At 42.9% G+C, this 12,427-nt stretch overlaps 1 protein-coding gene across 1 annotated transcript; it reads left to right on the top strand.

The window, feature by feature from the left end:
* SCPEP1 (serine carboxypeptidase 1) lies at nucleotides 1-11,894 on the top strand. The gene is made up of 13 exons (XM_014878260.2): nucleotides 1-156; nucleotides 1,083-1,228; nucleotides 2,030-2,119; nucleotides 2,818-2,973; nucleotides 3,440-3,514; nucleotides 3,733-3,805; nucleotides 4,736-4,773; nucleotides 4,957-5,085; nucleotides 6,550-6,634; nucleotides 7,400-7,513; nucleotides 8,142-8,279; nucleotides 9,602-9,765; nucleotides 9,877-11,894. The coding sequence occupies exons 1-13, from the start codon at nucleotides 105-107 to the stop codon at nucleotides 9,940-9,942; spliced, it is 1,326 nt and encodes a 441-aa protein (XP_014733746.1). The 5' UTR covers nucleotides 1-104; the 3' UTR covers nucleotides 9,943-11,894.
* Nucleotides 11,895-12,427: the final 533 nt, after the last annotated feature.

The following is a 12,427-nucleotide window of genomic DNA, read 5'->3' as shown; positions in this document are numbered from 1 at the left end:
GAGGAGGAGGAGGAGGAAGAGGCGGAGGAGGCGGGCGCGGGGGGCGGCGCCTCAGGGCAGGGCGGGCCCGGGCAGGTCCCGTGACGGCGGGAGCTGAGGGAGCGATGGGGCCGCTCCGAGCTGGGACCGCGCTGTCCGTGCTGCTGCTGGCGGCAGGTACGGGACGGGAACGGGAATGGGAGCGGGGCTCTCCGGGCACGGCGCTCCGTGTCCTGCAGCCGCTGCCGGGCCGGGCCCGGGCTGAGCCGCGGGAAATTCCGCTCGCCCGGGTGGCGGTCGGGAGGGACGGAGAGGGCGGCGGGAGTCCCGGCGGGAGCAGCAAAGCCTGCCCACTCTGGCTTGGGAAAGACTCATTGCTCCTACTCCAGTGCGCTGTTGCCTTCTGCCCTGATCCCTGAGATTAAGGGAGGGAGTGTCAAAGGTCTGTCTCGTGTGCGAGATCTACAGTAGACTGACCGCGTAAGGTGACCAGGCGCTACTGACTTGAGTTTAAATTATATTTTGGATTCCTTTAGTAGTGACGCCCTGTCTTTCTGCATCTGCTCTGTGAAGGGATGCAGTCTCCACAGACTCCCAGCCCAAAGTACTGGGATGAGCTCAGTGGGTCGGATCATGGAGCCAATAACGCCAAGGCTGAGGGTTCCATCCTGTACGGGCCGTTCTTTAAGCGATTTGACTCTTTTTAGGTCCCTTTCAACTCAGAATACTCTGTGATCCTTGTCAAAATTGCAGCTGGTTATGGGAGTTATTCCATTGGGGTTAGGGGGGTTGTGCCTTCAGCCCAGGCCTTGAAAACACCTCAAGAACAAATTTTTCAAGTGTTTGGGCTGTTATTCCAGCAGCAGCTCTAAGGCCAGGCTCTGATAAGGAAGCACTTAATTACTCACTTCATTCATTGATGATAACTCAGTGGGTGGGGGTGTAAGTATAGGCAGGTTTCTTACAGTAATTTTTTTTAATAGTAGTAGCACTTCTAATTATCACTCTCAAGATTGAAATGTAATGTTTTGGGACAATTCTGGTGGAAAGCACAAAGCTGAGCCTTTTTACCTAGCTGATTGTTATTTTTATTTCCCCTCAAGGTGTAGTTCTGAGGCAGCCCCAAGAGCCAAAAGAGGTGTGGGGATATGTGGAAGTTCGGAGCAAGGCCCACATGTTCTGGTGGCTCTACTATGCAAATAACCCAACCCGAGACTTCACAGAGTTACCTCTCGTCTTGTGGCTTCAGGTAAGGTTTGGTGAGAGACACCTAAGCAATAATTCTTTCCATCTGTGCCTGGTTCAGTCTGAAATCTGATATTGTGCAGTTCTAAAGAAACAGGATTCAAAACTGCTTGGTTCTAAATGCCTTGCCTTGTGAATGAAGTGTTGGGGCTGGGAAAAACAATGATGATTTCATTCTGCAGTTGTGGAGTGTCCTCAACTGCTCATCTTCCATCAAGTTTGATTGCAATAACAGAGGTTGTTCTTATCTTTGATACAACAGTAGTGATTTTTGTGCATTGTAGTTTCACAGCTCTTTTCCTGGAGAGTTTTAAGTCTAAACAATGTTCAGAGAGAGAGAGAGTAGATAAAATAATCAGAGATTTAAGATGATTTCTAGATGGAAACAATCCCAGTTTGATAAAAGTGGTGGTTATTTCATCAAAGTGAAACCTCCAAGCTGTACATGCTGATTAAGCTAATGACTTGCAAAGCCCCAGTAAGCAGACAGTTAACTTTTGCACTCCATATTCAGGCAATAAGGTTTTGAAACTGTGCTGACATAGCAAGTAGCTCACCAGAAGCTCTCACAAGTGTGTGACTGCTTTTCGGTTGAGTTCTTGCTTTCAGAAGTGGCATGTGTGCCCATAACCTAAGACCATGAGGAACAGAGCTCGTTCTGCAAATTAATGTGTAGTGTAAAAGCCATTTTAAAAAATTTACAATCTGTCCTTCTACTTACTGGCTGGCTTGTATTTTTCTTCCATCTGTTATATCTATGCCGTGCTGCCTTTTAATGTCTTTGTCATTTGGTATTTCCCTGCAGGGAGGTCCAGGAGCTTCAGGCTGTGGATATGGGAACTTTGAAGAGATTGGTCCATTAGACAAAGAAATGAAACCAAGAAATACAACCTGGGTACAGTAGAGAGTTCAGCTTCTAATTACAAATGTTTGCCTCTGTAAGCAGATGATCACTATGCAAAAAACCACAGAACAGTTTTTCATCTAAAGTTCAGCAGAACTATAATATTTCAAGTTAAAATATTGTGGTTAATAAATTAGCTTGTAGGAATAGCCTTGCTTAGAACTGAGGGGTAGACATATTAATTTGATTTGATGAAGTATGTCTGGTCTTCCATGAAATTGTGAAATGCAGATGTCTGGGAAACAGAGAGCAGGGAAATTGTAGAAAGTGTTATTTCAGATCCCAGCTTCATTGTGTGCAGTCAGAGCACTTTTTCTGTGTGACTAGCAGTGTAAAACCTATGGCTTGTAATTACAGGTCCAGTATGGCCTTCAAGGGAAAACAAATTACAGCTGCCTGTGAAGGTGGAAGTTTAATTAGTGCAGTATATTTGTGCTCTGAGCTACCAATAGTCTGAAGTACTCCAGAGTTCCCTAGGTGGCCTGCCTCTGGATCACTGGGAGTTTTGGGGTGTATTTCTGGTTACAGACTGGGCAAATTGAAGGACTTCATGTTGCACCTAATTTTTCTGCAAGTTTTTTGAGGTCCAGGGATTTGCTGACTCAGTTAATAATTTGTACCATCAAAACTAAGATTTTTTGCTGGTGCTGAACTGAGGTTTTATACAAACCTTCTTTCTGCTTTTACAGTTGCAGGCAGCCAGTATCCTGTTTGTGGATAATCCTGTGGGCACTGGATTCAGTTATGTGGATGATTGTAGCTTGTTTGCCCAAAACCTTACCACTGTAGTTTCTGATATGATGGTTTTTCTTGGAGAATTCTTTAAGTGTAGACCAGAATTCCAGGTAAGTGAATTAAATTCTTGTTTATTGTTGTGGTTTTTCTCCGCTTTTAAATAGAATTCAAAAATAATTAGGGAACAGACTTCTAGATGAGCAGGGTTTTTTTGCTGCTGGGTAGTGTTTAGTGCAGATATAACTACTGTCTTTTATTTTCCACATTTCAGAAGTTGTATCTTGATTTTGGGGTTAGTTAGATAAGCATTGGGGTGCATTGTTGTCTGTTGAGTGATCTGAGCAGCATATACAGGATCACAGCTGCTTATAGTTCCAAAATAGTTCAGAACAAACCCCAGAAAATCACCATGATGTTATGGAAACCTAATGTGCAGCTTAAAATAAGAAAAACATTAAATGTTTGATGGTGAGAGGTGAACAGCTGGTGCCTGGGTCCTGTGGGATGTGGGAGATGGTTGGAGGTTTCTTCTGCCCTCTGCTTAACGAGTTCCACATGTGGCTTTTCTCTCCCCAGACCATCCCATTCTACATATTTTCTGAATCTTATGGAGGTAAAATGGCTGCTGGAGTTGCTTTAGAGCTGCACAAGGTAAGTACTTGGAGGATACAGTTCACTTTTCATTTAAAACATGGGTTTCTACAAGTACTTTTATTTTCTGGAATACACTGTCCCTATTGCCTAATTCACAATGCTACTTAATTTTTTCACTTAAAGAAAACTGATTCTAGAAGTCATGAATAGCTAAGTAAAATTTGATCCTTGGTTTGATTTTTTATTTTGTTTTGTTTTTCCTCTTATTCACAAAGGCTGTTCAAAAAGGGACTATAAAATGCAATTTTATGGGGACTGCTCTTGGAGACTCGTGGATTTCTCCTTTGGGTACGTTTAAACTCCTCAGACTGTGGATGATTTGCTCTTGTTACTTGTTTGTTGGGTGTTGTAATCATTCCATGAGTGCCTAAAGTCAAAAATGTCATCCCTGCCTTAAGTGAATTAACCTCTGGTAACCAGTCTGGTAAATGAAAAATAAATACTCAGCCTTGCAAGCTATGACTGAAGAATCTCCCTTTAGAATGCATCTAGATTAGGAAAAGTCAGAGAGAAAGGTCAGTGAGGAGCACACTTGTATCAGAAATGGAGGGATGGTGAAATGTCCCTACACATCTCTACAGCCTCTGGGGTGTTTTGTAAGAGTCTTGTGCTTAAATGTGGCCACCAAATGATTCACAAGGCTGCAGGTGAGATTTATGTCTGGTGGAGGACAAAAAGCAAATTAAAGGGCTCTTGGTCCATCAGTGGGATTGGCAAGGGCAGGCTTCACAGATTCCCTGCAGCACAGGACAATACCAAACAAACTCTTACCTGTCTGCCACCAGCTGATCCTTGAGAATTTACAAACAAAGTTGTTATAAAGCAGATTTATCCTATAACTCAAGTTTTCCCTTGTGACTTTTCAAACAGATCAGTTTAGATAATTCTCATGCTCTTGTTAGACCTCTGGCCATGTTCTGGCAGTGTGCTCTACAGTGCTAGAGGGAGAACATTTTGGTAAAAACATGTTGGTTGCTTTAAATAAATTTCACTGGTTGACTCATAGGGGGTTAATGATATTGCAGGATTTGTAAAGAACCTGCTCTGTGGCACATAACCTTAGGGTTAAACAGAGCTGACTGTACATTTTTACCGATTAATTCATCTCCATATATATTTTTCTCATAAATATTGTTGCCCCAGTAAAGGAAAAGTAAGTTAAATCTTATGTCAATGATTGATTGTCAGTTTTGTTTGAAATCTGTTCTGTTTGTTTAGACTCTGTGCTGTCCTGGGGGCCCTACCTTTACAGCACTGTAAGTACCTTCTTAAACTCATGGTCCTCACCTGCTCCCTTGTGCTGCCATACAGTACAAATGGGTGATGGATTTTAAGATTACCTCTTGGCCTGAATAAAACCTTGAAAGCATGGAGGCCGTTAGCAATAGATGGATGTGGAATTGTAATTGAAGCTGTCCTTCTTTGTGTTTGCCTTCCAGTCTCTCCTTGATGATAATGGTCTAGCAGAGGTTACTGCTGTTGCCAAAGAAATAATGGATGCAATAAATAAAAATCAGTATGGACTGGCCACTGAGCTCTGGAGCAAGGCTGAAGGTGTCATTGAAGAGGTGAGATCTTTGACTAACATTAAGAACTAACTGCTGCCCGGGAAGGCATGTGATTTCAAGTTCTTTCTATGAGTGCTGAGCTGGCATGAATTCTCCAACCCTCTGCCCAGTCATTTTTGCCAGGATTTGTTTTATCCCAGTGCTGATATAAAGGAGTGTTTACTATGCCCTGCTAGGTGAGTGGCAGAGAAAATGGGCAGGACAGCCTTTGTGGTCTTCCAGTATTACACTGTTTCAGCATACAACTAGTCCTCTTGATTTCCACAGTTTCAAATTAAACAAACTCTATCTCCTGGAAAGCTTTGAATATTGAAAACAGCATCCACCAAGACACAAATTTGAAGTTAAGCACACATCTCTATTTGAAGAACTACAATAGGTCCACAGGATGGAAAGGAACCTCGAGTTATGGTCTCTTACTGTGGGTCACTGCATCTCGTTACTTAGAAAGTTCCAGCATAAAAGATTGGTAAAGTTTTGCTTTTGTTTCTCCTGTTACAAGGTTGCTCCAAAATCTCATTCTTTAGTACATCTAAAGCTCTGCCTTCCTTGGACAGAAAGGCTAATCTGGAGCCACTTCCTTTTTTTGCTCCTTTTTTTACTCCTTTTTTTTTTTTTTTTTTTGGAGTTTTTTGGTTTGGGTGGTTTTGTTTTGTTTGTTTTCTGTGTTTCATAGATGACAGTGCCTTGCACATAGTTGGTTTCACTTCTTGGTTTTTGGAAGGAACTTTGGTTTCTGTTTTACTTTGCAAATCTATTTGGCTTTCCCTCTCAGTGGTGATGGTGCTGGCAGATGAAGGCACTGCAGTTCTTCTGGGGTTACTGTTGTGAGCTGATTTCTGACCTAAGCATCAGAACTTTAAAAACTCAAAAATCAAGAATCTGGAGTAACTTCTCTAATGGCAACCCTGCTCACATTTGTCCTTGGATGCAGGCAGCCTCTGTCAGCTGCATCAGAGCTGCCAGTCTGCAATGCTTGGGCACATCTAGCCGTCAGCAGCTCCAGGAGAGAGGTGGCTCATACTCATCACACGTTTCTGAGGAAGCATTTTAGGTTTTGGAGGATTGTAGGTTAGAAGGATGTTGAGCAAGAGCAGCAGACCAGACTTGGCAGTGGGGCTGTCTGAAAGCATCACCTGGCACTGCAGCTCTCTGTCATGAGTAATGCAGGGTGAGACTTCCTGTAGCTTCACATCTGCTTCAGAGGAGTAAATAACATCTCTGGCACAACTCATGTGTGAACAATACAGGCTTGAGGAATCTCTTTCCCCCTTCTCAAAGCAAATGTAAAATTGAAGTTTTTCCACAAGTATCTTACTGGTATGCAGGTAAAGTGACAGGTCACAGGGTCCTTTATTTAGAATTTACTTATCTTTTTTTTTTCTTATTCTTTTCAGGAAAGACTGTTCTTCATATCTGAGAAATGTTTTTATTAGTGTTACTGAAATTATCTTGTGTTTTCAGAACACAGACAATGTGAACTTTTATAACATCTTGACTAAAGAGGTTCCAGAAGTGAAATCAGATGAACAAGAAAATTTCCATCTCAGTAAGTTATATTTAAATATTTGAACTTTAAATATTAAAAAAAGTATTTAAATACTTGGACTTCCTAGGCCCTGTGTTTCCATTCACATACTCTGACAGTGGAAAGAGCCTCAATGTAGCACATCCTTGAAATGGATGCTGGTATTCTTCTGAGCAGAACTTGTTTGCTGTTGCACAGAGGCAGATAGGAATGTGGAGCAACCCTATAGATGACACCTCCACCTATACATCCTGCATAAATTACAGCAAGGAAGCAGTCAGTATAATTGCAACATCCTTTTATGACCTTTTAAGTTACTTCCTCTTACTGTCTTTCATTTCTGTCTTTAAGACAGGACACAAAAATGTCTCATCAGTATAAACAGTCTGATTAAATTCTTGCTCCATGATTTTTGTGCATCAATGTGAAAAACACACATGTAGTTTCTTTCAAGTTCGTTTTCTGTTGGCTTCATAAGGGAAGGTGAAATTAACTCCTGAAAGTAAAACATCACAGCTCAAAAATAACCAGTCTGTTGAGAAGACCCAAGTGGTTAAAGCAGAAAAAGTGCCTAGTGTTAGCCAAAAGTATGAATGGATGTATCATCCTGCCCTAAATAAGGGTTGACTTCAGTGGTTTCTAGTAAAAGTAAGCAAAGTCTCTCTGTGGCATTGCATTTTCATTAGGAAAGGGTTTGTTGGCCATGATTGACACTGAAGATTGTTACCTGTGCAGGATGGTGTTTTAAATGTGCCACTGATCAGAGCATGTTCTCTGTTTTTTCAGTGCGGCTTTACCAGCGCTATGTCAGAAAAATGCATCAGAACAGCCTCGATGAGCTGATGAATGGCCCCATCAGAAAGAAGCTGATGATCATTCCTGACTGTGTGAAGTGGGGAGGTACTTTCCTGTCTGTTAGTGTGTACCTGATGAGTCCATTACCACTGTTTGCAAGATTGCATCCTGTAGGAAAATACTCTGGCAACTGGTCACAGTCAATTGTCATTATCCATGGGGCTAAGGAGGGGATTTGTTCTCAGAAATGTCGTGGGGCAGGCCTGTGGGAGCAGGTGTGGTTCTGGTTCTGATTCTGCTGCTTGTATCTATCTTTAGCCAAATAACTAAAAATACAGGGGGAGGAAGATCCTCTGTATTTCAGGAACTAGTTTCTGTCTCTCATGCAGTCTTGCTGAAATTCCTGTCAGCTTTTCTCTGCCAGAAGTCTGGTGTCATGTAATGATGCATCTTATTGAGGAGGGGGTGTAAAACAGGCTTAAAGGGCTGATGGGATGTCAGTGTGTGTAAACAGGAGCCAGAAACTACAGCACTGTCTATGAGCTCCAGTGGGAGCACAGCTGCTGCCTGGTCCTCCTATTCCTCAAACTGATAAATCACTGCCACTTTGGGCTAGGACTGTGTTTTGTGCAGCTGTGAACTCCATTTTAGAGCCTGTAGCCCATGCTTCTGTCCCAGGGATGACATCCTTCATCCTTCATCACTAAACATTTGTCTTTCTCATTCCAACCAGGTCAGTCCAGACAGGTCTTTGAGAACATGGCTGAGGACTTCATGAAACCTGTCATCGATATTGTTGATCAACTTTTGGCAGCCAATGTCAATGTTACAGTCTATAATGGGCAGCTGGACCTCATTGTTGACACCATGGGTGAGGAACTCCTTGACTGGGGGTGTGAATAGAACATGTGATGAGTAGAATGTAGAGCTGTCAGTATATTGGTACCCAAATTTCTCCAATCTCCTGTGCAAACCTCTTATCTAACTAGCAGTGCTTAAATACTACAGTCATAAATGAGCAGCACTTAGGATGTTTTGCTTGTGTCCCTCTGAGAGAGGCAAATCCTTTACCTCCATTATATTGTTGAGAAATGGATCTGCAACATCAGTAATTGCTTGTTTCAGGTAAGCTAATAATTCACTTAATCCTCCTGGATAGGCACATAGATGTGTATGTGTGTATGCTCATTCACAGGCAAAGAATGCTGGTAATTAATGAGGGAGGCTGCAGTGGAAGAGTGATCACACCTGCTCTCAATGTAGCCTCCTGCACATCTTGGGCTTTCTTTGCTGCTTGCATGGTGCTGGTTTGGTCCAGAAGCAGTTTGGGAACCAGGCCGAGTGCTGCTGAAATGCCTCATAAGGCTGCTGTGCTCCCTTCCACTGGTGTTTCCTCACTGAGTTAAAGAATCTGCAGTCAACAGACTCCACAAACACCTTCCTATTGTGTGAAAGGCTTTATTCCTTGTATGTTTCTGTCCACTTAGATATTCAGATGCCCTTCGTGAACAACACAGCAATCAATAAATCCAGGAAACACAGTATTTAGGATGTCAAAACAGATTAGCAGTTAGTGATGCTCCAGTTTATCACATTCTGAGCTGTCTAAAACTGAGCTGTAGTTAACATGTAAATTCTTCCAGCAGTTCACAGGTAGGCTAAAGCTTTGTCCCCCTTGGAAACCTGGAATTGATCTTGTTGCTGTCTTGACCTCCACCTTCTCTAGCAGCATCTGGAAACAGAAAGCCTTTCCAGCCTCCCCTCAATAAGTGTCTAACAAACAGAGAAATCCAGGAGGAGGACTTGGTATGGATGATCCTTCTCCATGGCAGGACATTCAAGGTGTTTGAGGTGTAAAGTGAAATATGTTGAAGTTTCTAGGGCTGCAGAGCCTCCAAGAAGCACATGTTCAACTTTTACAATCCTAAATCCATTTCATACCTGCCTTCACTAAACAGTGAAGTGAACTCCTTTGGTTTGTTTCAGTTTGTCCTGAATATTCCTAGGCATAACAAAACTGTTTTAGGATCTGGGCACACAGACTCTGTGTTAACTCTGCTGTACTGGTATCCAGTACAGGGGACATCCAGCTGAACTGGACTCCCAAGCTGCTGTGGAACCAAGTATTGGTAATTTCCAAGTATTGGTAATTTCCAAGTATTGGTAATCAATGCTGTCTCTTGTCTCCAACAGGCCAGGAGGCATGGATCCGGAAACTGAAGTGGCCTGATTTGGAGCAGTTCAGCCAGAAAAGGTGGAAGGCACTGTATGTGTCTCCAGAATCCACTGAGACAGCTGCTTTCCACAAGGCTTATGAGAACTTTGCTTTCTTCTGGATTCTCAAGGCTGGGCACATGGTAAATAGCAATGTCCTTGGGGTGGAATCAGCCAGAAGACTGGAGATGTGTGTGTAGCTGGTATCTGCTTCTTTATAGCAGTTGCTTATCCTGTGCTTTTCTCTGTGCTAGGTACCAGCTGACCAAGGAGAGATGGCACTCAAAATGCTCAGGATGGTGACCCAGCAGCAGGACTAGGGGACGGAAGGTCAGCTGGTCTGGCTTCCTGCCCAGCACCAGGGTTCTAAAAGAGTGTCAGTCTGGGATCCTAAGCCAAAGAAGGCACAGTGGCTATTTGGACACAGAGCCTCCCTCATCTTGCTGATACTGTGCTCAAGTGCTTGTGGAAAGACGTTTTTTTCCTTGAATGTGTTATTGCTTTTGAATTTTTAAGCTGTGATTTGCTGCCTTAACACTCTTCATAAATGACTCTTCCAGAGGGAAGTCCCCTGTCATAAAGAACAAGCCCCGAACCTTTACCTTGGAAGGATTTTGTGCTCTTGCCCTTCCCTGAATGCTTCTTTTTCTGTTTGCACACCAAGAGTAAAACCGATTTGACTTGATTTGCTTTGTGTTCGTTCCTCTGGAGAGGTGACCTACTTCATGAGGTTGTGGAATGTTCCTTCCTTTGTCCTTCCCTTGGCTTCTGCCTGAGTCACTTGGCTGGATTATAAGCTGAAGACATGGAAATGCCAGGACAGAGGACCTGCCCTAGAGGAGTTACAGTCCATCTCATTTTGCTGAGGTGCCTGAATTAGGACTCAGGATTCTTCAGACTTCCTGTGCTATGGAGAGAGAAAAACATCCCACAGAGGAGGATTTGACCCTTTTCATCTGACCATTTGTTTCTTGTTTCCATTCTTCTTAATGCCTGCTACTCAAACGTTGCCTTTATCCTCGACTCCTAAAGCACATCCAGCAGGAATTCCTGCTTTTCTATGTACTGAAGCAGAAGGCCTGTTAATCCCTTCCTGTACCAAAGAGTCCCGACAGACAGAAGTCTCTTAAAACCTTCTAGGTTTAGCCAGAAGGAAAGGAGCGTTATGTGAGCAATAACGGCATAATTCTGAGAGATGATAGGAATGTTTAAAAGAAGTATATACAAAATCTTGATCCATGTCTTTTAGAGGTTGTTTTAAAGTCTTGCAGAGATCTATTACTTTGAAACTTTTTTTTAAATAATGTATAGTCAAGAAGAGACTTGGTCAGACATCATTTGACTTTTGCTATGGAGCATGAAGTAGTTGTTTTTTATTGGTATCTGATAGGAGGCACAACATCTCCTTCCAGCTGTCAGAATCCTAAACAAATAGCAACCTCTCAATTACTCCAGCCACTGAAACTGTCAGGAAATCCCTGATAGCATTGTCTTAGCCAGAGCTGAGGCACAATGCTGCATGAGCACACATGCAATCTCACCCAGCAGCTGCACTATTGGCACCTAATAATTGCTTTCCTTTTTCATGTCCCCTTCTTGTGTTCTTGAGAACTTTAGCAATGCAAATCCAGATTTCATTTTTTAAACATATTTTTCAATAAATAGGTCTAATTCTTCTCTCTTTAGCATCACATTGATTTTACTGCTTGAAAATGACATCTTTTCTGTTTTGGCTTTTAGATGAACAAGAGGAGGTTGCTACCAGTGTGTAAATTTGCATATGTGCATTCTTGGAATATTTTTAAATAATTTGCCTAGCGAATCAGCATGTTTTTGCCTGGATAATGTCCTGGTTTGGGCTGGGATAGAGCCAGTTTTCTTTCCAGTAGATAATATGGGCTATGTTTTGGATTTGTGCTGGAGATGTTGATAACACAGGGTTTGAGCAGTTCTGACAAGGCCTTTTCTGCCCTCATCAGGTCCCACCGGTAAGGGGCCTTTTGGGAGCACAAGGAGTTGGAGGGGACACAGCCAGGACAGCTGACCCTAACTGACCCAAGGGATGTCCCAGGCCAGGGGGGTCATGCTCAGCTCGGGGAGAAGGAGGAAGGGGAGACGTTGGGGGTGATGCTGTTTGTCTTCCCAAGTAACTACTGCATGTGATGGAGCCTTGCTTCCTTGGAGACAGCTGCACACCTGCCCATGGGAAGTGGTGAATGAAATTCCTTGTTTTGATTTGCCTGTTGCCTATTAAACTCTCTTTATTTCATCACATGAGTTTTCTTACTTTACCCTTCAGTCTCTCCCCATCTGTCTTGGGGGGGAAAGTAAATGGGCAGCTCTGTGGTGTTTGTTTGCTGGCTGGGGTTAGACCATGACAGCAGTTTGAGTTGGCTGGTCCTCAGTCCTGTTATATACAATATTCTGCATTAATCCTAAATTAATACTATAGGGCTTGAGAGAGGAAAATAGAGAAGGTGGTCTTTCCAAAAAGCAGCATTTAGTGTTGTGCTCACCCCTCTTTATCAAATGGGACATTGATTCAATTGCCATGGGCTGGTGCTCAGTCACAGGCCTGAGGCATCTGTTCCTTTTCCTGCTTTGTTTTAGCTTCAGCAGATTTTTCTGTTGGCAGAGACAGCCTGTGAGGAAAAAAAGATGGTGTCAAGAAGGCTGGTGGTAACGATTTGTTGGTTTTAGGGGCTATGCCAAATCTAAGTGTGCTAGAATAAAAACACTTGCCCGTGGAGACAGACTTTTAACTAGGGTTCATTTAAATGCAAACAACAAAGCAGCAATCCGTTA

This window comes from Sturnus vulgaris, chromosome 20, assembly GCF_052056855.1.
Source record: "Sturnus vulgaris isolate bStuVul1 chromosome 20, bStuVul1.hap1, whole genome shotgun sequence".
Lineage (NCBI taxonomy): Eukaryota > Metazoa > Chordata > Aves > Passeriformes > Sturnidae > Sturnus > Sturnus vulgaris.
This window is presented reverse-complemented; position numbering and strand designations above follow the sequence as displayed.